The following is a 24571-nucleotide window of genomic DNA, read 5'->3' on the forward strand; positions in this document are numbered from 1 at the left end:
GCAGGATCCAGCTGGCGGGAGGGTGGGTCACCGCACGGGGTGAGGGAGCCTCACAGGCAGGAGGAAGCCGCAGCGATGACCTCATCCCCCAGGCCTCTGGGGCCGCAGCTCACGGGTTTTTTAACCACAGGCATTACAGGACAATTCCCTGGTATGTTCCCCACAAGAAGGCACAGAATACACGGCAGTGTTTGTGTTGTGCTTTTGAGTGCCTCTTTCTTTGTGTGGGATTTGAAAAAAAGCTGTGATTCTGAGACAAAAGCCAGCCCCTCACCTGGCCCAGGGCAGGGTCTCTTATTGCTGAGCCCAGGGGTGGAAAGCTGGGGGAGGCAGCTCCAGCCTGCAACAGGCCTTGGCCAGAAACAGAAGAGCAGTGACACTGGGGACTTGTTCCTAGGGCAAGTACACATCAAGTGCGTGCATAAAGCACATTCAGGGACACACGTGCACGTGTGCATGAGTGTGTGCTTCACACCCACAGACCCGTGTGCACACAAGGGTGGAGCCCCTCCTGCCCCCAGCCCAGCAGGTCCCTAACACGCCGTCCCCAGCCCCACTGGCTGAGATCCCTCCCAAAGGGCATTCTCCAGCTCCGCGTCCCGCTGCAGTAGAGCGCTAATCCCGCACCACCCAGGCTCCACGGACGCTGAGATAACAGCTTTCTAGCACCATGGCAGCTGCCGCACGAAAAGAACGGAAAAAACAGGGGGCTCCCGGGAACAACGGCTCTGAGTGACTTTTTCCACCACTTAAACACAGCGCTCTCGGGACCCCTGCGCGGGGCCCACGCGCCCCTCCCGCCCCGCCGCTCCAGCGGCGCCAGCAGCCCTCAGCCGTGTGACAAGTGCGCCCCCTGCCGCCGCCTGCCATGTCCACGCCCCGAAGATCTTTGTTCCCGACGCCCCCACCCTTCCTGCACCATCTCCCTCGGAGGCAGCACCCACTCTCACCCCCCAAGGCTAACGCCCTGGGAACCAGGACGACCCCCGACACTGCCTGTGCCATAAGCCCAGGTTGCACACCTACCCCTCTAGACCAGGAACTGTGAGAGGGGTCTCTGCTGTCATGCCCCGCACCCCAGTGTCTGCGCCCCCTCCTTATGCTTCTCTGCCCACCCCCCTAGCGCCTGCCCCTCCTCCAGGAAGCCCTCAGGGTCCCTGCAGAAGTTCACTCTCCCACACAGCAATCCTTCCCGGGGCTGGGCACTGGCTGCCGGCTCTCTGGTGTGTCCTCAGCGACCCCTGGCTGTAGCTTAAGTGACAACAGGACACAGCCAGTCAAGCCCACCTGGAGGATCAGTCTCTACAAGGCCAAAGAGTTGGGAAAGTGCTTGAAAACTTGGCAAGGCAAGGGAGGGAGGAAGTCCGAGGCCGTCTCTCATCCCCTCCATCAAGCAGGCCACAAAACTGAGGCCTGGGACCACTCAGCAACTTGGGGTATCCCTATGGGGAAGCTCTGGGTAAATGGTTTCAGCAGAGGGAAGGATATCCCACACAGGGCATCTGGGGTGAGTATGGCTGCAGGGTCCCTGCCTTCCAGAAGGATAGGACAGAGTGAGGAGACAGAATGCTGGGTCCTCTCAGCCCTCCCCATCATACCCGGACACTGAGCAAAGGGCAGGGTGTGCTGGGGCAGCAGGCATGAGGGGAGGACATGTAGGGCATGCTGGGGGGAGGTTGTGGGGGAAGGCATGTGGGGAGGGCACGGCAACCGCCAAGGTGAGGCCCAAAACCAGAAAAGATGCCAGTCCTTTACCAGACCAGAGAAATAGCTAGACTATGGGTAGAGCACAGGCACAGGCCCTGGGGCAACTAGATGTGTCCAACGTGGGCACCTTGAGAAAGGTGAGGTTGGAGGTCTGGGGGTGGAGGGGCCTCTGTGAAGCACTTTGGGGACCATGACAGAGAAGCTGGAATTCACCCCCATATGCCTCAGGGGAGCTTCTGGGATGATCAGATTTTTGTTACAAAAGGTACCCCCAGATGCTGTGTGGAAGGGGTGCCTGAAGGCACATAAAGAGTGGTGGGTGGCAGGGAGGCAGCCAACGTGAGAATGGAGTCAAGGGATGGGGTACAGGTCTCTACCCTGTAAGGGGTGGAAAAGGAGGCATTTCTGCGAGGGGAGGGGGTTCAGTGGGCTTGGGGCACACGGGGCTGGGAAGCTGCTTCACTGGTACACCTACTGGGCCCCAGAGGGAAGGGAGCAACTGTGACAAATTTCCCTCCACCCACCCAGGCTGCCTGCCACTGTGGCTGCAGTGCAGAGAATGGCCACCAGGTGTCATGCAGGCCCCAGAGGAGCTGGGATCAGCCCTGGAGGATCATGCTTCCTGCTCCTGGACATCTTAACTCTATGCCCAAAAATTTAAGGATGGAGAGCTTGTGTCATCATAAGAAATGCTGCCTGGGCAGCAGGGGAATTCCTGGACAGACCCAACAAGGCCTGAGGCTTGTCTGCCCTCTCTCCCCAGGCAGAGGCTATGTGCTGGGGACTGACCCTCTCTGGACTGGTTTGCACCTGTGTTGCTATGCCAGGTCCCTACAACCAGCACAGGGTTGTGGGCACATCCATGCTGGTTCTCAGGAGCCAAGGGTACGTCTGGGAGGGTCCCTGACAGCCAGGCCCATGTACAGGCTTCACTTACATGCCAGCTGCACCAGGAGGAGGGGCCAAGGCCCTAGGGAATCAGGACCTGAACCTAGAGCCCCAGTGCTGACAGCCCCAGCTGAGGCAGGGCCCAGAAGGGCTCCTGGAGGCTCATGTTAGCCCTGTAGGCACCATGTGGCTGGAGCCCTTTAAAACCCCAGTGAATTCCCTAGCAGCTGAGTAACTGACCTACATCACTCAGGGGGCCCCAAGTCTCTCAGGTGGATGCAGGTCACTCAGGGGCTCCCACGTCACTTGAGGGGACCCAAGTCACTCAGGGGAACCCAAGTCACTCCAGATACCCACATCACTCAAAGGTACCCATGTCACTCAGGGGGACCCAAGTCACTCAGAAGCATCCAAGTCACTCTGGGGGACCCAAGGCAGCAGGAGAGTAGAATGGGCACAATCATAGGCTCACACGCATCCACACACAAACACGTCCGTAAGCACATGAGCACAGCCGTGTGCTGTAGACACCTATGTACCACATACTCACAAGTGCACACCTCAATGTGCATACGAGGTGGGACAATTAAGTTTCTGAACATCCTAGAGAAAGAACTACATGCTTCATTGCTGCATGTCACTATGGTCACCTTTGAGATGCTCCCCCTTGGGAAGCTGTGCACTGAGACCAGCGCCTAGTCCACCCTTCAAAACTTTTTCTAGGATGAGTTTGCAAATGTAATTGTCAGCCCTCCCACAATGACACCTCTGATGGCCATTCCAGAAAAAGAGTGCCGAAATTGCTTTGAAGATGTGTAAATTCCCGAGGGGAGTGCTTCAAAGGTGACCATGGTGATCTTCAGCAACAAGGTATACAGCACCTTTTCTAGGATGTTTGTGAAATTAATTGTCACATACACATGTATCTGCCCAGATACACATATGCAAATGCATACACACATACACAGACCAGTGTGCACAACCCTCACCCTCGTGTACACACAATCCCATACACATGCATGTTTAAACACATAGCTGCACATATAATGTACACACATACTCTTGGACACGCAGTGTCCACGCATGTACAGTTGCACACGTACACATCCCTGTGGATATGAACACACACACATATGCACGCGCACGGGTGCACACAGTCTCTCATGGAGACCGCTAAGGGAATGCCCAGCAGCCAGGGAAAGAAATGCCACATTCACTTCTGTGGTGGGACAGGACATTCTGCTGCAAAATGCAGCCAGTGACCTAGACGCTCATCCTAGAACCAGTGGGTAAGGAAGACATGATGACCCTGGACAGGCACTGTAGGGACACCTCGAAACATGAGACCTATGCCCCCCAAGGCTGCTAGAAGTCACTCTGAGGGGAAAAGATGTGATCTCAACTCAGCAACCTCAGCACCATGAGAGGGTAGCAGAACAACCCACAGATGTCATGCAAAGGTCTCAATAAAATACTCTCATATATCACATGCCAGAACCAAGGGGCTTCAATGCCAGGGAAGTGAGGCAAGACCTTCCCAACAGGAATGCCTCACAGATGCAGGAAAGACATCGACAGAAGCCATACCGTCAGGCTAAAACTGTGCCACGGGATACACATGGCCTTCCACCTGCAGCCAGGGCTCCTTTGGGAAAAGCACGGGGAGCCATCCCATTAACGCCAGGAGTGACCGACCAGCCACAGGCTCCACCCCAGTGCTCTGGGCAGAACGAGCCTTGTTCACAGCCTCAACAGGGATCCCTCATCCAGAAACACAAAAGAACCAAGGAAAGAACCGTAGCCAAGTCATGGGTTATAAAAGCAACAGAAATCAACAGTTTTCATAAACATCAAAAAAGTCCTGAGAAAACATAATGAAAGATAAGATCACATTTGCGACAGCAACTAACAACAGCTTATTATCATCAGTGTCATCATCAGAAGTAACGTTAACAAGAACTGTCATCAAAATCATAAAACCCTTGGCACGCCACGTGGATGTCAGTCTCCCCACATCAGTTCCCTGAGTGCCATCAGGTAAGCAAATGGTAACATCCCCAGCAAAATGCAAACAGCCAAAAGCCACAGAAAAGCCCTGGAAAAGAAGGTGCTGTACAGGCACAAAATCACAGCATGGAACAGAGCTGCCACACACAGTACCTCAGGTGGCCCTGGGAAGCGAAAGTCCAACAGGGCAGTGGAACAGACAGAAAAACCCAAAGTAGGTCTTATTGCATCTGGACTTCTGGCACCTCACATCAGGGAGGGAGCCGGACTTTGGAACCAGGGGCGTTGGTGCGACTGGAAGGCTGTCACCAAGAATAAAAGCGGGTCTGTGCCTCATACCACCTACCAGGAAATTCCCAACGGCCATCGGCAACATCAACACACAGAATAAACACGGCACACGAGCGCTGGGAGAAATCAGGGGATTAAGTCTACGCTTGCTCATGACTCAAAGTACAGAGGCTCTGATGGGAAGATAAAGCTGGCCGCCTGAAACAAAACGGACATCATTGTGGAGGTCACCTCCAGAGGACGCGGGAGCATTGGGCTCTTGGCTGGGAAGACAAAACATGGACAAGCAGGAAACCAGCCCCGCAGCAGCCTCGGAAGCTGGGACACAGGGGCTGAGCAGATGCCGTCTTTTGTAGATGGGGGAAAGTACCCCAGTATGAGACTTGAGACTACCACAGTGTAGGCCAGAGAGGTGGCCGACACAGCCCTGCCTCACATGCCCACCTGCCATTCACATTGTTGGCTTCCTCAGGGACCCTCTATTATTCCCCTAGATATCCCCTCAGCCAGTCCAGTGCTGAGCTTGCTGTGTTGTCTCAGGGCAGGTCCCGGCAGCGAGTGGGGGGACTAGTCCACCCTCAGGACTCCCTGCCCGAGGCAGGCCCACTCAGCTCATGAGGGATCTGGGGCCTGTCACAGGCCCTGCCTCATGGCTAGATGGGAGGAGAGGAATCCTCAAAGCCCACTTTTCAGAGCGGGGAGCTCAGGTAGGATACTCGGGCAGAGGGGCCAGGGGCTGCAGATGGAAATTCCTTTAGTCCCCAAACTGCCCTGAGCACCTCCTGTAGAGCTAGAAGACAGGCACCAGGCTGCTGTTCCCAGCCCTCACTCACGGGGAGGGTGACACATGGCACCCACACCCAGCAATAGCCCAGGCTGCCGAGGAGCCCCTGCCAGAGATGATGCTAGGCTGACCACCGGTGGAGGGGACCATCCAGGTGACTGGGGCAGGGGAGGATGGGGCTGGACAATGCTGGGTCTATGCACCAGTGACAGTACAGAGCAGGAGCCACCTGGACCCTAAGGCCACCGAGAACACAGGCTTGGGCAGGCCTCGGACAGCCATGACACCTATTATTCCTTCTGGCCCAGCTCAGGACTGCCCTGCTGCAGGAAGCCCACCCAGATCACCAGCTCCAGGTCATCTCCTTCCTTTGCCCTCCCATCTGTGGTCTGGACAGTGGGGGGCTGTGGAGATGCCCTCCCCCCAGAATCAGGGCAGCACATTCTCAGTGAGAGGCTGGTAGCAGCTCTATAGCCCGCTTATTCGGCCAAACACCCAGACACACCTGCCCCCAGGGCAACTATGACAATTGCTATGACCCCTTGGGCACCTACATACCATCCAGAAGAGGGTCCCTGTGGCCAGGGCAGCATACTGCTCGATGGTGGACAGGACGCTGAAGATGAGGCAGACCAGGACGATGAGAAAGCTGCAAGACAGGCCACGCGGTCAGTCAACACCTACTCCACCTGTCCTCCGGGCTGCCCCGTCCCATAGTGTACCCGGGAGCAGAGGGCCCCCTCTCCTCAGCCCTACCCAGGGGTAAGACTTAAAGTGCAGCCAGAGCCTCGTCTCCACTCAGCTGGTGGGTCACCACCACGGGGCATCCACAGAGGGACAACATCCTCCACGGACAGGGACAAAACACCCACTCAGGCTGCAGCAGGGGCGGACCTCAGGAACACTGCACTAAGACACTGCTGCGTGCCTGTGTCCAGAACACCCAAACTCATGGGAGCAGAAAGCAGACTGGCGGCTGCAGGGGTGCAGGGCTTCCTTTTGGAGTGACTTAATGGTAGCGATGCCACACATCTCTCTGACATCCTAAGAACCACCAGGGGCATGCTTTGCCCAGCTGGGCTGGGGGTATAACTGTGTGTCAGCAAAGCTGTTTTCACTAATTGCCTCCAAGGAAGAGTGGGGCCCCCAAGGGGCTCAGGGCCCTGGCAAGTGTTCCCCATGGTAACGGGGCAGGAGCCAGCCTGTCAGGTGGCCCTGATTCCTGGGCCTGCTATCGGCATATCACCAAGAGCCTGTGGCTGCCAGAGGAGCCTGGAGGCTACAGGGTGTGGACCTCTCAAATGGTAGGGCAAGGAACCTGCCCTGGGGCCAACGCTCTGGGCTTGGTCTGGCACACAGAGAATAGAAGGCCGCCACTGTGATCACACAACCTAGACAATAAGGAGGCTGCCTCCTGTAGGCAGACCAGACCACCCAGGGCCTGACCCCTGGCAGTGGTCCTCCAGCTGAGCCCAGTGTCCCTGGGTTGCACCAGGCCAATGTGGCCCCAGCCTCCCCTCCTGGCTGGGAGAGATTCCAGTGGGCACCAGGACCTCCAGCAGCCTTGTGGTGGGTCCTGGGGACAGGACAGCTATGTGAGAAATGCAGACATGGAGAAAGCCACAGGCACAGACCTGCTGCCCAGCACCCCAGAGCCCAGGCCCCTGAAGATCTTGCCCCCCCGACAAAGTGGCTTTTAACCCCTCCATGGCCATCCCAATGTAGGCAGGATACCGCCTGCAGGCTCGACCTACCCAGAACCCAGCCCCCCTCCCCATCTGTGTACACACGGCCCCAGAGGCTACAGACAGGTTCCCTGCCATAGCCGAGTTCCAGCTCTGGCCATCCTCCCCACAACCCTGAGCTTCCCAGAGTAGGTGGGACTCTGGGGTTTCCCTTCCTGGCCTCTGGCAGCCCATGTCCCTCCCATGATGACCCGCCACCTTGCCCCCTGGTGGTTGACAGCCCAGCTTAACCCTGGCCAATGGCCCACACTCCCACTGAAGATGAGCAGGGAAGTGGGGACCAGGCACAGCCTATCTCAGCCAGGAGGAGGCAAAGCAGGTGCTGCCAGGGGCAGGAAGTGCCCTCCTGGCCTCCGCCCAGCCCCCTGGGTCCAGCCAGGGCTGGTTTACAGCACCCACTGCTGCTCCCCACAGCTACATGGCCTAGGCAGCTCCCCTGCCTTGGTTTCCTCATGGAAACAAGCCAGAGCCCACAGCCATCTCCACCCCACCTGTTGGGGGGACATATGGCTGGACAACTTGTCAGGTCTCAGGAAGCTTCAGTCCTGTCTTCTCCTGTGACAAAGTGGACAAACCTTCCACTCATCACTCCTCTGTGACGATGAAGTGAGTGGCTTTCTATCCAGCAATAGGAAATGCCCTCAGGGGACAGCAGCCACCACCCAGCCAGGACTGACTCTACCGCTCACTGACCACGGCCCGGACAGAGCATGAAGATTCCCCAGGAGACACTGCCAGCCTGCACCCTCACCACCATGCTGCTATCAAACGATGCCACAGGTGGGAAATGGGGGTGGGAAGGCACACAGAGGTCACACCAGGAGGGACAAGGACACACAACCTGGAGACACACAGCTGCAGCCACATCCACCTCTGCCCAGCTCCGGTCCCTGAAGTCCAGGCTCCAGGCCTGGGTGAGCAGCCACTTGGGGCAGCAGAGAGGGCAGTGGAGCGACTTCCCACCCCTCTGAGCTCTGCTTCCAGTCACATCTGCTCTCCAGCTCTGACTCACTGGCCTCCCTCATGGAAAGACCCTTGTGGTCACATTAGGGCCCCCTGGATCATCCAGGACAGTCTCTCCTCTCAAGATCCTTCACTCAGGTCCGGAGCAGTGGCTCAGCCTATAACCCCAGCACTCCGGAAGGCTGAGGAGGGTGGATGGCCTGAGCTTAGGAATTCAAGACTGGCCTGAGCAAGAGGGAGACCACATTTCAAAAAAAATAGCTGGGTGTTGTGGTGGATACCTATAGTCCCAAGCTACTTGGGAGGCTGAGGTAAGAGAACTGCTTCAGCTCAAGAGTTTGAGGTTGCTGTGAGCTGTGACGCCACAGCACTCTACCCAGAGTGACAGAGTGAGACTGTCTCAAAAAAAAAAAACCCTTCACTTACATCTGTAAAGCTCCTCTTGCCACACAATGTAATCCACCCACAGGACTAGAGCATGGACACCTTTGGGGGCTGCTGTCCAGCCAGCCATGGGAGGCCTGAGCCCCAGCTGACCAATAGTCACCCACACCTCTCATCACCACCCTGACAAGCAAACCGAGGCCAGGAAGGGCTGTGGCTGGAGCCAGGACCCAGGTGTGCTGACCTACAGCCTCTGGGGCTGGGGCTGGGTCCAGAGTCAGGATGTGGGTAACAGGTTTGAAACTCTACAAAGTAGAGGCAAGAAAAGAGAACCGACAATAATGTGGCCTTTTGGGGACACTCTGACAAGCCATTGTGAGGTCCCAGCTGCAGTGTAGCTAAGCCTCAGGCCACTCTGCGGAACACCGCAGGTGACAGTGCCTTTTGGAGCCTGTGTCTGCTCACAATAGCTTTTTGATTCCTATGCTGTTAGGGTAACAGCTACTTGCTGCCACTATTAGTTGGAACAGAGAAGAGTGACCAGGCCCGTTAACACTGCACAGGGAACAGGGCTTATAGCCCCAGGCAGGGCTGGGGACATTATGAACTGCTATGAGTGTAAGTGCCTGGACAGCCGAGGGACCTCTCCAGCCCACCACTACGGGGTGGAGACATGGGCTCAGGCAGGTGGCGGTCAATGCGGTTGGACGAGTGCTGCCAAGTTGGGGCGACCTGTCCAGAGAAGACCCCCTGAGGAAAGCACCTCACAGGAGGCCCAAAACCCCCTCTTGATAGGAAAGCAGGGAGGCAGAGCCTAGGCCACCTCACAGATGTTACACTGGGTGGGTGTCCAATCACTGCCCTGGGCAGACAGACCACTGCTGAGCTGGAAAAAGGGACCTAGTCCCAGCGTGGAGCACCCAGCAGGTGGTGTGCGCCCCTGCCCCCCACCAGCCCCCACCCACAGAGCTCCTCTCCCAGGGCTGGCTTCAGAGTATTTTCCCCGGAGGCGACACCCTGTGCTAGGCTGGCTCTTGGCCTTATAAACAGTGCTCAAATATTTGAATACTTTTGTTCCAGCCTCAAACAGAATTATATAATAAAGTTTGCTTTTATCTCTTCCAGATACAGTGAGTTTTATCTTATTTCCCACTTTATCTATTCCTGTCCTGAGCGGAGCTGGAAGCCTTGGGTGCACTAAGCCAGGGTCCCTGGTCTTGAGCTGAAGTCTGGAGTGCCTAAGCCCCGCCTATCTCTCCAGGGCCGGCCACCACGCCTGCCCCAGCAGAGCTGGGAAACTGAGGCCCAGAGAAAGGAAGAACCTGACCTGCATTCTAGACAGGAAGGGGCTCCAGGGGAGAAGATAGTGACCACATCCCAGAGGCCACTGTGCCTCTGACCACCACCTCAGTCAGGTTCCCAGGAGGGCCTGGAGGAGGGGCCTGGGATGGAGGACAGGCCTGCCTGAGGGACAATGCCCTGTTTGTTTCCCTCAGCAACAAATCGACCTTAGGAACTGTGACCGCAAGTGCCAGCCCCAGGGGACGTCCAGAGCGTTATCGGACATCATTCCAGTGTCTCAGCAGCCAGGTGCCCTGGGAACAGGGGGAATGCAGGGGTCCTACCTGGGCAGGGCCAGTGCGCCTGGTGTGAGGAAGCAGAGTCTGGGTGGGGGCATGGGGGGCCCCAGGCAGGCTGGGTCTGATGCAATCTGAGGGACTGGGCCTCTGAGACTATTCTACACTTACCAGGGCCCCGGCTGATACCTCTACATGGCTGGGTTGACCCTAGTGACCCACACATGGGACTCAGCCCAGGCAGGTCCCCCAAGAGAGGCAGGGGCTGCTCAAGTGTACGCCCCACGGGTGGTGGCAGCGTCTCTGGCCTGTGGGGCACGTTTCCTGGGCCTGGGATATTCTATGATGCTAACGAATGTTAAAGAGAACCATGTACCCCACGCGCTTCCTCTTCAAGGTCCTCATAGTGGCCGAGCCACTGAGTAAAGGCTCATTTAAGCTGAAATCCCAGGATGTTTAAATGCAGCATGGAGCCTTCAGGGAACTTCAGACCTGTTGCATTTGCACACTTAATTTACCGAGCATATGGCTGAAAGTGACACTAGCACTAGGAAAGCTGTGTTGGTCTAGAAATCGTCGTGCACAAGGGACGTGAGACTGGGGGAGCCCTGAGGGTCCCGCGGAGTGACAGAGCTGGTCAGAGGTCAGATGCCACATGATCCCCCCAAGAGGCACAGAGCAGGAGGGGGCTGCCGGGAGACAGAGGGTGGTGACGGGTACACAATGTGGACACGCTCATGGCCACTAAATTGTGTGCTTGAAAACGGTTCAGATGGTCAATGTGTATTATGTGTATTTTATCCCAATTAAGAAGCATTTTAAAGGAAACTAAGTAAAGGCATAAATCATGACGGCTTAGATGGCTGGAGGTGCCCTGTGGATGGTGATCGAGGACCTGTGTGGGGGCCCTGCCAGGCTGGCACACGGAAGGCGGTTTGTTAGGCTGAGCTTGGTACCCAGGCAGGAGAGGCCTTGGGTGTGTAAGGCCCAGGGCAGCACTGAGGCCTAAACCCAGCCCCATGGAGGGGCTGTTCTCTTTTAAACAAAAGTCACCCTGGAAGATTCCAAATAGCCCTAACAAGTCTCCCCACAAGTAAGCACTGGGGGCTGAGGACGGGCTGGATACCTTGCTCACTTGTAGCCTAGCTGCCCCTGTCCCATGCGTGGCAGGCTAACCGGCCCGAGGGCTGGTGTGCTCACAGCTTAGGGGACAGTGGCCTCAGGCCTGCCAGGATATGACTTGGTGACGACCAAGCTACGGTCACCCACACCAGCTGTCCACCAGGAGGTCTCAGAAGGGGCTGAGTAACACAAAGGCCTCTACTGAAGTGCTCCCTAACACTGTCCTGGGTGGAGCCTGGGCTTGAATCCCCAGACCTTCCCAAGGAGCACCCAGACCACACCACAGCCCGTGATGCTGGAAGTCAAGTGTGGGTCCTTCATCTGAGCCCCATGTGGGCAGCAGCACTTCCCAGGCCAAGGAATGGGAGCCCCACCTCAGACCACCCTCGAAGTCCCCTGGATCAGGGACATCAAGTCTCAGACACAGCAGGGACTACACCCAAGGCCAGGTGGATGTGAGGGGCTGGGCCATCAGTCCTGTCCCCACCAAAACACCCCCCCCCAATGTCCTGCCTGTGTGTCTAGGAGGGCCCGGTCACTGGTTGGGGCCCATCTGCACAACCCAGCAAGATCGCCTCCTCTCAGGACCTGCAGCTGCAAATACGCCTTTCCTACAAAAGGCCACATTCACAGGCTCCAGGACAAGGCTTGACACATTTGGGGGCCACTCTGTAGCTTACTGTCACATGCAGCAGGTGCTTTATGGATTACTTTGGATAAGAGTAAGAATCAGCTAATCCTGAGTGCTGAAAATCAGGTGCCAGGCAAAAATATATCATAGTTTTTAAGACTTGGTTCAAAATATATTCAGTATTTTCATTTTCTCATGTTGAGATCCTTAACTGAATCACATCTGCTGATACTCTTAAAAATTAGAGGAAACAGCACCTGTGGCTCAAAGGAGTAGGGCACCGGCCCCATATACCAGAGGTGGCGGGTTCAAACCCAGCCCCAGCCAAAAAAAAAAAAAAAAAAAAATCAGGTCACATTCATGTGTACTGGAGTGAGCAGGGATGTCGCTTTCTGAGGATGTCATTCAGTCCACAGCATCACTCAAACCCTACCATGCTGGGAGAAGAAGATGGTGGTGACAACTTGGTCTCAGGTGGAACCCAGGCAGCTCACCTCCAAGAGCAGTGACCATGATGGGCAGGGCCCTATGCACCTCACCCAGAGGGTTCATCCCAGCCCCTGCGACCTTCCCTTCTCACCAGAATGACAACAGCCTGATGGCTATCACATACTTCACCAATGCCCACTGCTACTGGGCCACATTGCCCAGCGGGCTGGTGGGGCCTCGGGAGCTCCTCCGGGAGCTACACGAAGGGCACAGACCACAGAAGGCAGGGAGGTGACCCGGTGCCCAGCCGTGCCAGGTCAGATAGCAGCAAGGGCCTCGCTGTTCAGCTCCAGCAGCACATGGACGGGCCTCCCAGCTGGGCAATCATCCTAGGACCAGGGCTCACATGGGATCACTAAGGCACTGTGATCCACAGCCCCAGGTTGAGACAATGGTCAGTAGCAGGGTTGGGAGGTGCGGTTTTGTCCCTCACCCTCTCCCAGAGCCCCCAGTGAGCTGGTGCCTTAAACACACACCCCTCCCTGCCTGTCCAGGACTCCCTAGAGTAAAACCTGCAATCTGCAAGACAAAGGCTTTCCTCTGCCTCTGGAGATTTCTTCAGTTGACAGTTTTTCCAAAAGGGAAACTCTGGGAACCCCAAAGAAATAGGACCCTTCCTCTGGCTCTGGGCTGGTCCCCAAGGCACCTCCCCAAAGGCTGGTCCCCACTGCTAGGGCCACCAGGCCTGCCCCTCATCACAGCCTAGTCCCCTCATATCACAGCTGAGGCAGCGTCAACAGGCAGCTGGAGCCATCTGGGGAAAACACAGACCCGTCTGGCCTCTCCCAGGTCCAAGACCCTCAATGAAGGCTGAACTCCAAGTCCTGCTTTCTGGGTACCCCCTAACCCCCCAGCCCTGGGCTCCCCTGCCAGAGAGATCTCTGCCACCTGGTTCTCACCAGCTCACTGACCACTGGGCCACTGCTACCCATGCCTGCCACCCCATAGTAGCAAAGGCTACCCAGGCAGAGGCCTGTCAGCCAGCATCTCCTCTGAAGGCCTAGCACCAGGCCTGGGACATGAGAGTTGAATGACTGAGTGACTGAATAAATGTCTAGGTCAGTGGTTCTCAACCTGTGGGTTGCGACCCCTTTGGGGGTCGAACGACCCTTTCACAGCAGTCACCTAAATACATCCCATATATCAGATATTTATATTACGATTCATAATAGCAGCAAAACTACAGTTATGAAGTAGCAACAAAAATAATTTTATGGTTGGGGTCACCACAACATGAGGAACTGTATTAAAGGTTTGCGGCATTAGGAAGGTTGAGGACCACTGGTCTAGTTTCAGAGCCCCCTCCTCCACACAAATCTCCAGCCTGGTTTCCACACAGCCTTTGAATTGGGCCCAGACACAGCTCTGAGGCAGCTCGGTGTGACTTGCTGGCCAAGCACTAACAGCACAGGTCACTGGGGCAGTGGATGCCGCCGAGTCAGGCTCTGATGTAAGCAGGGACATGGGGATGGCCGCCCCCTAAAGCAGCCAGGTGAGTGGGCAGCATGGCCAGGGGAGGACCACACAGGCCACAGGTCTGCTGCCCCAAACCAGCCCCTCTCCATGAAGGAGCAGCTTCTAAGGGGCTGGTGAGGTGACTGGCTCCAGGACAGGCAGTGGGAACTACACCATAGAGACCCCACCATCCTGCCTGGCTGCCCACACCTGACACTCCTCAATCTCACCCTCTCAGATGCTGCTGCCCTGAGTCCAGCCAGGCCCACAGGCAAAGCACCTCCCTGAGGCCACCAGCCAGGCAGTGATGCAGCCAGAAAGGGGGACTAGTGTGTTTGTGCACACGTGTGGCACGTGTGTTCAATCCCATGAGCTCCGCCACACAAGCAGAGGCACAGCCGCATTCCAATGTCAGGCCATCGGGCCATCAGCCTGTGTCTTCCTCCAGTAGACTCTAGACCTCACGAGAAGCCTGAGAAGTTGGCTCATGCTTTGTTCACAGGAGAAAATGGAGAAGCTCAGAGAGGTTAAGAGACCTGCCCAGACTTGCACAGCATGGGGCAGTCAGGAAGAACTGGCCTCCAGGCCACCCACTGCACCCCAAAGCCATGAGGCAACCCACAACCCAGAGGGTCAGCCTGGAATAGCAGGGCAGCCAGGCTGCCAGGTGGTAGGAGGTTCAGCCCCAGGCAGGCTCAGCTAGGACGGCTGTGGCACATCCCCGAGAGGACTGGGAGGCAGCTAGGCCCTGCAGCCTAGGAACAGGGAGAGGACGGAGCTCTTTTCCCAAGGACCCAGAGGAGGCAGGGTGGCCTGGCAGAGGGGCAGGGCTGCCCAGGGCCGAGAGCTGCTGGAGCTGGCTCTGTCCTCTTGGGTGCCAGCCATACTAGGCCTGGCTCCCCGAGCTCGTGATAAGATACCCCTCAGAGGGTAAATTTAGAACAAACTGAAGTGACCCCATGGATGTAGACCTTATCTCCTGAGGACGCACATCCTCGTCTCTGTGAGAGAGTCCTCTCCAGGGTCGGGAGGGGCTCAGCAGACCCTCCCTGGGAGCCTGACACACCTGTATCCCCCGCTGAAATAGCCAGGCCCCGGCCTGGGAACAGCTCGGTCCCACAGCTGGCTCAGCGGTAGACTTGCAGGGCAGGGGCGGGCACCGTGACGGGTGTGAGGGGCCAGCTGTGAGGACAAGGGGAAGTTGGCAGTGCTCCCAGGGCACCTCAACCCAAGAGCAGAGTGAGGTGAGGATAGTGGATGTGTCAGACACTCCAGACCCCAGGCAGCCGGGTCCATGCAAGTCACCAGCAACTGGAGGTGTGGGCCCTCAGGCCTCATCCTACTCGGGAAAGTCCCTCCTCACGTCCAGCCTAGTCTTTCTTACCATAACTTGGTCTCTAGCAGAAAGAAAGCTCCTGCCGCTCCAGAGGACACAAGAGCTCCCTGGGCACTGAGCTGCATGACCTCTCTGAGCCTCAGCTTCCCCACTGGGGCATGGGGAGGAGTCAAGGGTGCCCAGCAGCTGGCCATATCCCCAGACTGGTCCCAGCCACACTGTTAATATTCCAGCCCCAGGATCTGGGGCCACAGGAACACAGCAAGATGCTGCCCATCTACTTCCACAAGACAGAGTGCGAGGGGGGAGTTGCCACTGTCTCTGGTTGGCACTGCCTGTGTGGCAGAAGCCAAGTCCTTCTCACTGCTCCCCACACCAGAGCCCTGGGTGGCCACCAGTGAGGCGAGGCACAGTGAAGGTAGGGCAGAGGGCCAGGCCAGATCTGAGGGCAGCTCAAGGTTAGGAACACCGACCCGGTATCCAGGAGTGGTCCACGTGCCCCTGACAGAGATGGGCAGGTGCCACCCTGGCACTGGGAGCTGCCACCTCTCTGACCACTAGCTGAAGTGATGCGGGACAGGCCCCCAACAGCCTCAGCATCCAGGCCAGCACAGGCTTTGGAACAGTCAGGCAGGGTTCTCAGCAGGACAGGTGAGTGACTTTTGGCATGTGGGGACTGCTCTTGCACACCCTGTCGATAGGGTGGCCAGGGAGGGCTTCTCAGAGGTGAGGACCCCATCCAGGCAGGGGAAAGGCACACACATCATATGAGCTGCATAGATGCTGGAAAGAACTCAGGGGCACAGCGACATGGAGGGGCAGGGAGCCCCAGGCACACGGGGGAATATCGATGTTGGCAGTTGGCAGTCCCTTCCCACCCAGGCGCCTGAGGTGGGGGCTGCTGTCTTGGAGCAGGACAGGTGGAGGCCTTCTCTGTCAGGTGCCTAGGCCATGCCCTGAGAAAGAGGCCCACAATCCCCAGGCTCTGTGGCTCCAAGGAGCTGCCCAGAACTTTGAGAGTAGGCTGAGAGATGATCACCTTGGGCCCCCTGCCCTCCGTGTGGAAACCTGTCTGCCAGAGAAACAGCTGCCCCCACCTAGAAGGACCCTCAGATCCCACAGGGCCCTGAAAGGCATGGGACATGGGACTCATGTTCTGCCTGAGGTCTGATGCCCAGAACTCTCTGCATGCTGATGCCACAGGGCAGCCAGGAAGAGCAAACTGGGCTGTAGGCAGGGCGGAGTAGGTGGGGCAGCGGCATGGCACTCTTCTCATGTGGCTACCAACCTGCTCTGTGAGCGAGATGCAGTCACCAGCACCCCCACCTAGAAGGACCCTCAGATCCCACAGGGCCCTGAAAGACATGGGAACATGGGACTCATGTTCTGCCTGAGGTCTGATGCCCAGAACTCTCTGCATGCTGATGCCACAGGGCAGCCAGGAAGAGCAAACTGGGCTGTAGGCAGGGCGGAGTAGGTGGGGCAGCGGCATGGCACTCTTCTCATGTGGCTACCAACCTGCTCTGTGAGCGAGATGCAGTCACCAGCACCCCCAGACTCCCCAGCACCACCATGGGAGGCCTTGGGACAGCTGTGTAAGAGCTGCTGCCTCTACCAGCCACGTGCAGCCTGGCTTGACCTCACTGGGCCTGAGAGCCTCAGTATCCCTTGGGGAGGAGAGTCCAGGCCCTGGGATGGAGCCCATATGTTCTTCTAATGGGTCCATGAGGGTGACGTGATCCTCAGATATTGACTCAGCTGGGCCTCAGTGCCCAGCTGTAGGTCACACACCAGTCTGGATGTGGCTGTTAAAAAATCTCTCAGACACGATCACTCTGCGTAAAGGAGGTCGCCCTCTGTCAGGTGGGCCCCACCTGACCAGCCAAAGGTTTTTAATCAGTTAGGTGTTAAGGTATCCATTTCTCAGGTGGGGAAACTGAGGCTCACCCAGCTTGCTCTGGTCCTGCCTAATTCTAAAAGCCCAGGATTCCCCAGCATAGGTGTGAGTGGCCCAGACAAGAGCCAGCCCACACTAGCTCTGTACCCACCTGGCCTCCACTCTGGGGTAGATCCCTCAGCACAGGTTGTGGGGAGAAGCCCGGCAGCTCCTGCTTTCCACAGAGGATAAACAAGCCCAGAGGGATGAGGGGGCCCAGGCTGCATGGCAAGGTTGCTTCTTGGAGAACAGCCTCAGGGGTCCCCTGTGGTCTGGAGCTTCCTCTCACTCACCTCAGCAGTACCACAAGGGAACCGTGGCTCCCGTGTGTGTCGGCCATGGCCTATCCACAGCCCAGAAGGGCTCCAAGACCACCCTGCTCCAGCTTCAACCCTCCCCCAAATCAACCCTGGCAGCCCCCAGTCTGGATGGGGAGAGTGCATGTCAGTGGGTGAAAGTACTCAGGGCCCCGTGGGCAATGCCCCTCAGAGCTGCGTGATAACACAGCAGGGAGAGCAGGGAGGCCAGGACGCAGCTGCCCTGTGGCCCCTACAGTCACATCCCAGGGTCAGGAGTCACCAGATAAGACCCAACGACCCAGAGCCCACCTCAGCATTGGGACCCTGTCTTGGGGGACTCTCCTCAAGGGATCCTCTTTGCCAGAGGGCCACAGCCACTTTTCTAGCTAAGACCCCTGCCACAAGGCCTGCTGCCTCCCCAGAGCCAGGATTCCCAAAGCCCCACTGTCTGCTCCCCAGGGGCTGCGGGCCAAAAAACTCTGTGTTGACAAAACAAGGATCCCAAGAAGGGACGGCCGCCTCGGGGGTGGGACATGCCAAGCTACGGCCTGGGGCAGTGCCTGCCCAATGTGCTGTTCACCTGGTTCCGGCTAAGCTGTCCTTGTGGGTAGCCACACTCTGACCACAATGGGAAGGTCTCAGGATCCCCCAGGGACAGTGCCCTTGCCAGCACTGTACTGTGGCTCTGGACATTCCCTACAAGTGCAGGCTGGACCAGAGAGTGGCCCAAGGACTTGGGGACACACTTGCCTCAGCCTCAGGCCCAAGCAGGACCATCCCAGTTCAGATAACAGCAGCAGAGAGACAGTGGGCGGGCAGGTAGGGCACTCTCGCCAGTGCCCCCAGAAGCTGCTACGGACACCTCAACACAAAGTCCACTGGCCCCACGTGGTGACGGCTTGTGCAGAGAAGCTGGGAGCATCCTCATTCCAGGTGGCCATGTGGCCTACTGCAAGTCCACAGCCACCAAAGGGAGCCAGGTGCATGTGGGTGGGGACGGGCATGGGAATGGCGATTGTGAGGGGGACACAGGGTGCCAAGTTTGGGGAATAGTCCTTGACTATCACAGGGACTCCCCTTTCCCCTGGTAGTACCCAATCTGCCCTCCCACCCATGAGTGCTGCTGATGTCTAGGGGCAATAGGGCTACACCTGCAGCCTTGCCCTGGCTGCCACACAGCACTTCCCTGGCCAAGCACAGTGGGGATCCTTGGTCACCAAGGATAGCAGAGGTCCCCTGCTACTGCCTTGAGCCAGGCCCCAGCCAGTCCCCGATGAGGTCCATGCCTAGTTGTGCCAGGGCTGACAGTCTAGCTGGGTCTGATCTTCAGAAAGCCCCCTCACCCCCTCAGCCCAGCTGGCCCTGGAGGACACAGCAATGACACATAAAGGCAGTGGGCAGCAAAGGCCACAGCTAGGGGCCTGGGCAGGGGCTGAGAGAGTCAGTGTGAGGCCCTGCCCTGGGGGCTTGAGAGCCACAGGCCAGGTCCCATAATGACACCCCAGACAGGGACCCAGTAGGAATGAAGCGTCCTGTCCCACGGTCACTGCCTACCCAGCACCTCTACCCGCAGGCCCCCAGGGAAGCTGATTGTGTGACATTGTCATTGCCCCTACATAGACACAGCCTGGAGGATAACAGGTAGGCAGTGGTCCCAGGCCTCATGCAGATCTAGTCCCCCTGGGCAGAGCCTGAGCAAGGGCCCCAGCACATGGCAGGCGGTCGACCCCTGGCTTTCCATGGCCTCCTGGGGCAAGACCCAAGTCCTGCTCCTGAGAGCAGCATTCCAGCCCCTGTATTGTCTGCCTCCCAGAAGCCACCAGCCCCTCGCCCCAGCCACGGTTTCCCAGGGGCTCCCTCCTCTTGCCTCATCCATGCCCTCTCTGACCTGGCCCTTCCTGGCAGGGTCCTGTGGGGATGGGTGGAAGTGCCCCCACACTGCCCAAGCTAGGTTTCCATGCTGGCCACCCTGAGCCAAGGCCAGCTCTCACCAAAACCAGGAGCCACTCACCAGCCTGAAGGGAGGAAGCAGCTGAATTGCAGGCCTGGGGCTTTACTGCTTAGTCCCATAGCCAAGACTGTAGGGCTATTCAACAATAGCCACCAGCAGGGTCCTCAGTCCCTCTGGGCAGTGGCATCTCTGCACAGTGGCCGGAAGCACAGAAATACCTTTGTCCACCATGAGCCATGTACCACCAATCAAGGAGGGAAGACACCAAGGCCACACAGAGGGACCAGGCCTGGATCCCCACCCACCCGGAGTTCAACCTTGAAGGGTGCCTCAGGCTAGCAATGCCACTCAGGCCCTGAGTGGGCCAGAAACTAGAATCAAGTAGGGCCTATTGCCACCCCCAGGAGGCCCTCCAGTGGCAGATTGGTCTCTCAGAACACACACACACTCCTGCCCACCTGTCAGGCCCTGGGGGTCTGCCCTGCTCCTCATCCCCAGGGGCTTCCAGCCATGACCCAGGCCACATCCCGCTCCCGGGTTTTACCCTGCAGCCCCACCCAGAAAGCACTTAGTGCACATGGACCATGCAAGGCACTAGAGAGACAGCAGCAGGTGACGCAGACACAGGAGAGGACACAGCCCAGAACACAAAGGCCTAAGGCAACAGCAAATGGGGGAGGGGAGGTGATGTCCCAGGGCCCAGCAGGGCAGCAGGAGGCTCTGGGAGGTGACATGGAGGCAGAGTCAGGAGAAGAGCTGGGGACAGACATTCTAGGCACAGCAAAGTGCACGAGCAAAGGCGCTGGGCACAGTCTGGCAGATGCAGTGGCTCAAGCCCTGGCTGGTGGGAGCAGGGTGAAGGGCGGGGGAGCCCCTCGTGATGAAGCTGAGGAAGGCCACGCCCAGGAGAGGCAGCAGCCGGCCAGGCGTCCAGGACCTGCAGGCAGGCTCTGACACAGCTGTCCTGGACAGTAGGACAGTGCCATTGTCCCTGCACCTTCACAGACACCAGCCACAGAGTCAGGGGAAAACCCAGCCAGCCTTTGAACCCCAAGGGACCAAAGAAAATGAGAGGAGGCTGTCGCCTGTTGCCTCTGTGAGCACCTCCAACACCCACTACCCTACACCATCCTTGGCTGACCTGGCCTGGGGTTCTGCTCATCCCTTGGCCCAGCCAATGGCCACCAGGTCCCCTACTTGTGCCAGAAATCCCATTTTCTGTCTCTGTCTCAATGCTGTCTCTAGACCCACACACTCATAGTCAGCAGGGAGGAGAAGAGGAAGGGGCGTTCAGGAAACGCCATCGCCTCCATGGGCATCTGGGAGCACACCCTGCGCCACTGCCCTCCGACCCCTGGCCTAGAGCTGCCACTTCCTGCCTGCCACCCAGAATAGCCCATCCTTCCCCACCTCCGCCCAGGACACTGGACACCCTCCAGCCACTGGTCATTCACTGGAGAAAAGGGAGCCATAGCCAGTCCCAGAGAGGAGGACAGGGTCTGCCAAGGGCAGGGGTCCTCGGGTGCAGAGACACTGAGCTTGAAATGGCAATGCCAGGGAGAGGGTAGGGGCACCCTGGGATTCCGCCAGCCCCTCCTCCAAAGTCCAAAGCCGCCCTTTGTGAAATATTACATTGTATTAAAACTTAAAATTCAGTTTCACAAAACAGGAAATAATAAGCCCTTAGATGGCTGCTCTGCCTCCAAACTGTGCCCTGCGCTTCTTATAGAATCACAGACTTTCCCCCAAGGAGCCCTCAATGTCCACAACATGGGGCATGTGCTGTTCCAGTTGAGAAACTTCTGTGTAACTCTGAGCAAAACCTCCTCCAGGAAGCCCTCCCAGATCGCACAGTATGTCCCACACAGACGCTATACACCTCTGCCTGGACCTGTGCCCTCCCCCGAGCCCTCTCCCCAGCTGGAGCTTTGCCTTCTTGGTGCCTATGATTCTGTGACACAGGGTGAGGGCAGAGGCCTGTGTGCACCTGGCACATTGGTGTGGAGGAAGCATGCTTTAAACACGTAGCCTTCCTTGTCCCTCCTTAAGCCCCCAGTGAGACCAGGGGAAGTGCTGCCTTTCTTCTTAAAAAATTTAATTCAACAGCCTTGCGCCAGCCTCCCATTTGGGGAGTTTCTGTACTGGAATCCAGGGTACCACTGCCATCAGCAAGGGTTCTCTGGGGGTCTCCAAACAGCCCCAGAGCTGCATCGTCTATATCCTCTGCACTCCAAGAAGCCCACCTGTGAGCTGGGCGAGGTGAGCTGGGTGAGGTGAGCTGGGCGAGGCCCTATCTCCCTCCCTGCCTGACACACGAGGATGCCCACCCCAGGATCCACAGCTGTCCCAGCATGGAGCATCCACCCTCTGAGCTGCTGCCCGAGCCAAGGGTCAGTATCTGGGGCTACTCTCAGCCAGTGCTCCCCAAAGCCTGCCCGACTGAGCCCAGGCTCAAAGATGACGATGGGGCTCCTGGCCTAAAGCTTTTCCACTTCACATCTAAGCTGGGCCACAGTAAATCAGACAAGCCTGTGCTGTCCCCAAGGAAACCCAAAGATCCCTGAAGGCCACTATGCACCGGTGAGCCTTAAACTCATGTGTATGGTGATTACAAAATCTGACTTCAGCGGTGGCATCCCTGAAGGCCAGGCACTGGGGGAGGGGGTGGTAGGGTGATGGGGCTGATCCCTGCTGGGGCCTAGGCCAGCTCTGAGAGACTGAACCAGGTGTCTGTGCATGAGAGGTTACGGGGCAGGGCCTCAGCCTCCCACACACATGTGGGATAAAACTTGTGAGCCATGACTCCAAGCTTACAGACCAGTTCTAGAGCCCTGCAGAGTCACTCAGCAGAGCCCCATCACCACCTCTGCCTTGGTTTCAGGAAAGCCACCCTCCTTGAACCTGCCCTCCTCGCCCTGGTCCTCCTTTCCTCTACCCTACTCACTCCCTGGGAACCCCGTCCAGCCGTGACTCCCACCTTATTTATATGCTGAGGCCTCCACACCTTGAGCCCACAAAAATCCTGCCCCAGAGCTCCCACCTAGCATCTTACCTGGCTGCCTCATAGACATGGCACGATAACACTTCCCCAACTGGCCTCTGTATCCCCAGCCCTGACTCCAGCACCTTCCCCAGCTCAGAAACAGAAAGTGCCTCCTACCAGGTACCTCCTCCTCTCCCTGTACCCCAATGCCCTACTGCCCTCCATCCAGTCTTTCTGCAAACCCCATTATCTACAACAGTGGTCCTGACTTCTCAGCCCTTGTCCCACTTCCTCACAGAGCAAGTTATTCCCACGCCACAGCTACCTCCTTGCCCTGTCCCAACCCCCTGCACCACTTGGAGGCCAGAGAGACCCCCAGGGAGGTAAGAATGAATGGGGGGATCTTCCAAGGAAGGAGCACCCCCGTAGCACCCAGAGAAGGCCACCCTGGGTCACGCACAAACTTCTAGGACATTTCTCTTTGACCTGAGTGCAGAGAAAGGCTCTTAACCACAGCTCACAAGCCAGAGGCCACAGAGTAAAAGCTCAGTAAATCTGACCACAAGAACATGAAAAAAAAGTTTCACAACAAAAAGTGCCATAAACAAAGTCAAAAGACAACTGACCAAAAAACTAATTTACACCATAAACCCAGGCAAATCATTAATAGTCTCATAATAGAAATAACAAAAATTGAGGGACCAAGAACCAAAAACCCAACAGAAAAAACTTAGAAACAAAATTACAGGACATTAACACACAGATACACACACAACTTTCAGACATATGAAAAACAAACTAACGTGTAATTATAGAAATACAGATTAAACAAAGCTATGGAGCTAGCAGAAAGTACAACGGTGTGACAAGAGGCTGTTGGTGAAGGTGAGGGGCACCAGCGTGCTCACACATGGCAGGAACGCAAGGGTGGTCAGACCCTAACTCCACACCCACCTTTTGTCTTAATACCCTGACTTGCAGGAATTGAGCCTGAAGATGCACGCCATGTGAACACACACACACACTAAGGCACTGTGGCTCACACCTGCAATCCCAGCACTCTGGGGGGCCAAGGTGGGTGGATGGTCTGAGTTCAGGAGCTCGAGACCAACCTGAGCAAGAGTGAGACCCTGTCTCTAAAATCCATCCAGGTATTGTGTTGGATGCCTGGAGAATCTGAGGCAAGAGGATCGCTGGAGCCCAAGAGTTTGAGGTTTCTGTGAGCCAGGCTGCTGCCTTAGCACTCTAGCCTGGGACAACAGAGTGAGACTCTGTCTCCAAAAGAAAATAAATTGTAAACATTTATGCATGTAATGGCCACCCATCAAAATATGAAGTAAAACCTGGCAGAATCGAAGGGAGGGACGGGCAGTTCTACAGCAAGGCTACACTCTCAGTGGCAATGAACACGACTACCAGCAGACAGTAAAGCAGGAAAACAGAGAAACCAAACACAGGGGCCGGCCGTGTCCAGGGCGGATACAGGACACTGTGCCCACAACAGGAGCACAGGCTGCCTCCCCAGGCACACACAGAACTGTGATTTTCCAGGATATGTCCTCCATTAGGACACACATTAAGTCTCCATAGATTTAAAAAGAGATCAGACAAAGAATCTTCTCCAGTCATGTTGGGATAAAGTTGGAAATCAATAACAGAGGTAAAATGGGGAAATTCACAAATGCATGGAAATGAAACACTTTCTCCAACAACCAGCAGATCAAAGAAGAAATCAGGAGTGGAATCGGAAAATGCCTAACATAAGTGAGAATGCACCACGCCTAGACTGAAGGGGATGCGGCAGAAGCTGCACTAGCAGAGGCTTTTACGGCTATAAACTCTCTAATAAACAAGAAATCAAATCAGCAACCTAGCTTCACAATGTAAGGAACTGGAAAAAGAACAACAAGCTGGCTTGGCACTCATAGCACAGTGGTTACGGTGCCAGCCACACACACCAAGGCTGGCGGGTTCAAGCCTGGCCCAGCCCAGCTAAACAACAATGTCAACGGCAAAAAAAAAA

At 56.8% G+C, this 24571-nt stretch overlaps 1 protein-coding gene across 5 annotated transcripts in view; it reads right to left on the bottom strand.

Moving 5' to 3' along the window:
* Positions 1–24571, bottom strand: part of KCNQ1 (potassium voltage-gated channel subfamily Q member 1) — a 389965-nt gene that overhangs the window by 333501 nt on the left and 31893 nt on the right. For all 5 annotated transcript variants that reach the window (XM_003798368.3, XM_023518338.1, XM_023518339.1 and 2 more), the window contains exon 2: positions 6236–6326. In XM_003798368.3, coding sequence (XP_003798416.1) covers positions 6236–6326 — 91 coding nt within the window. The remainder of the gene's footprint in view (positions 1–6235; positions 6327–24571) is intronic.

Source organism: Otolemur garnettii, unplaced genomic scaffold, assembly GCF_000181295.1.
Source record: "Otolemur garnettii isolate 467f Iridium unplaced genomic scaffold, OtoGar3 scaffold00134, whole genome shotgun sequence".
In the NCBI taxonomy this organism is placed as follows: Eukaryota; Metazoa; Chordata; class Mammalia; order Primates; family Galagidae; genus Otolemur; species Otolemur garnettii.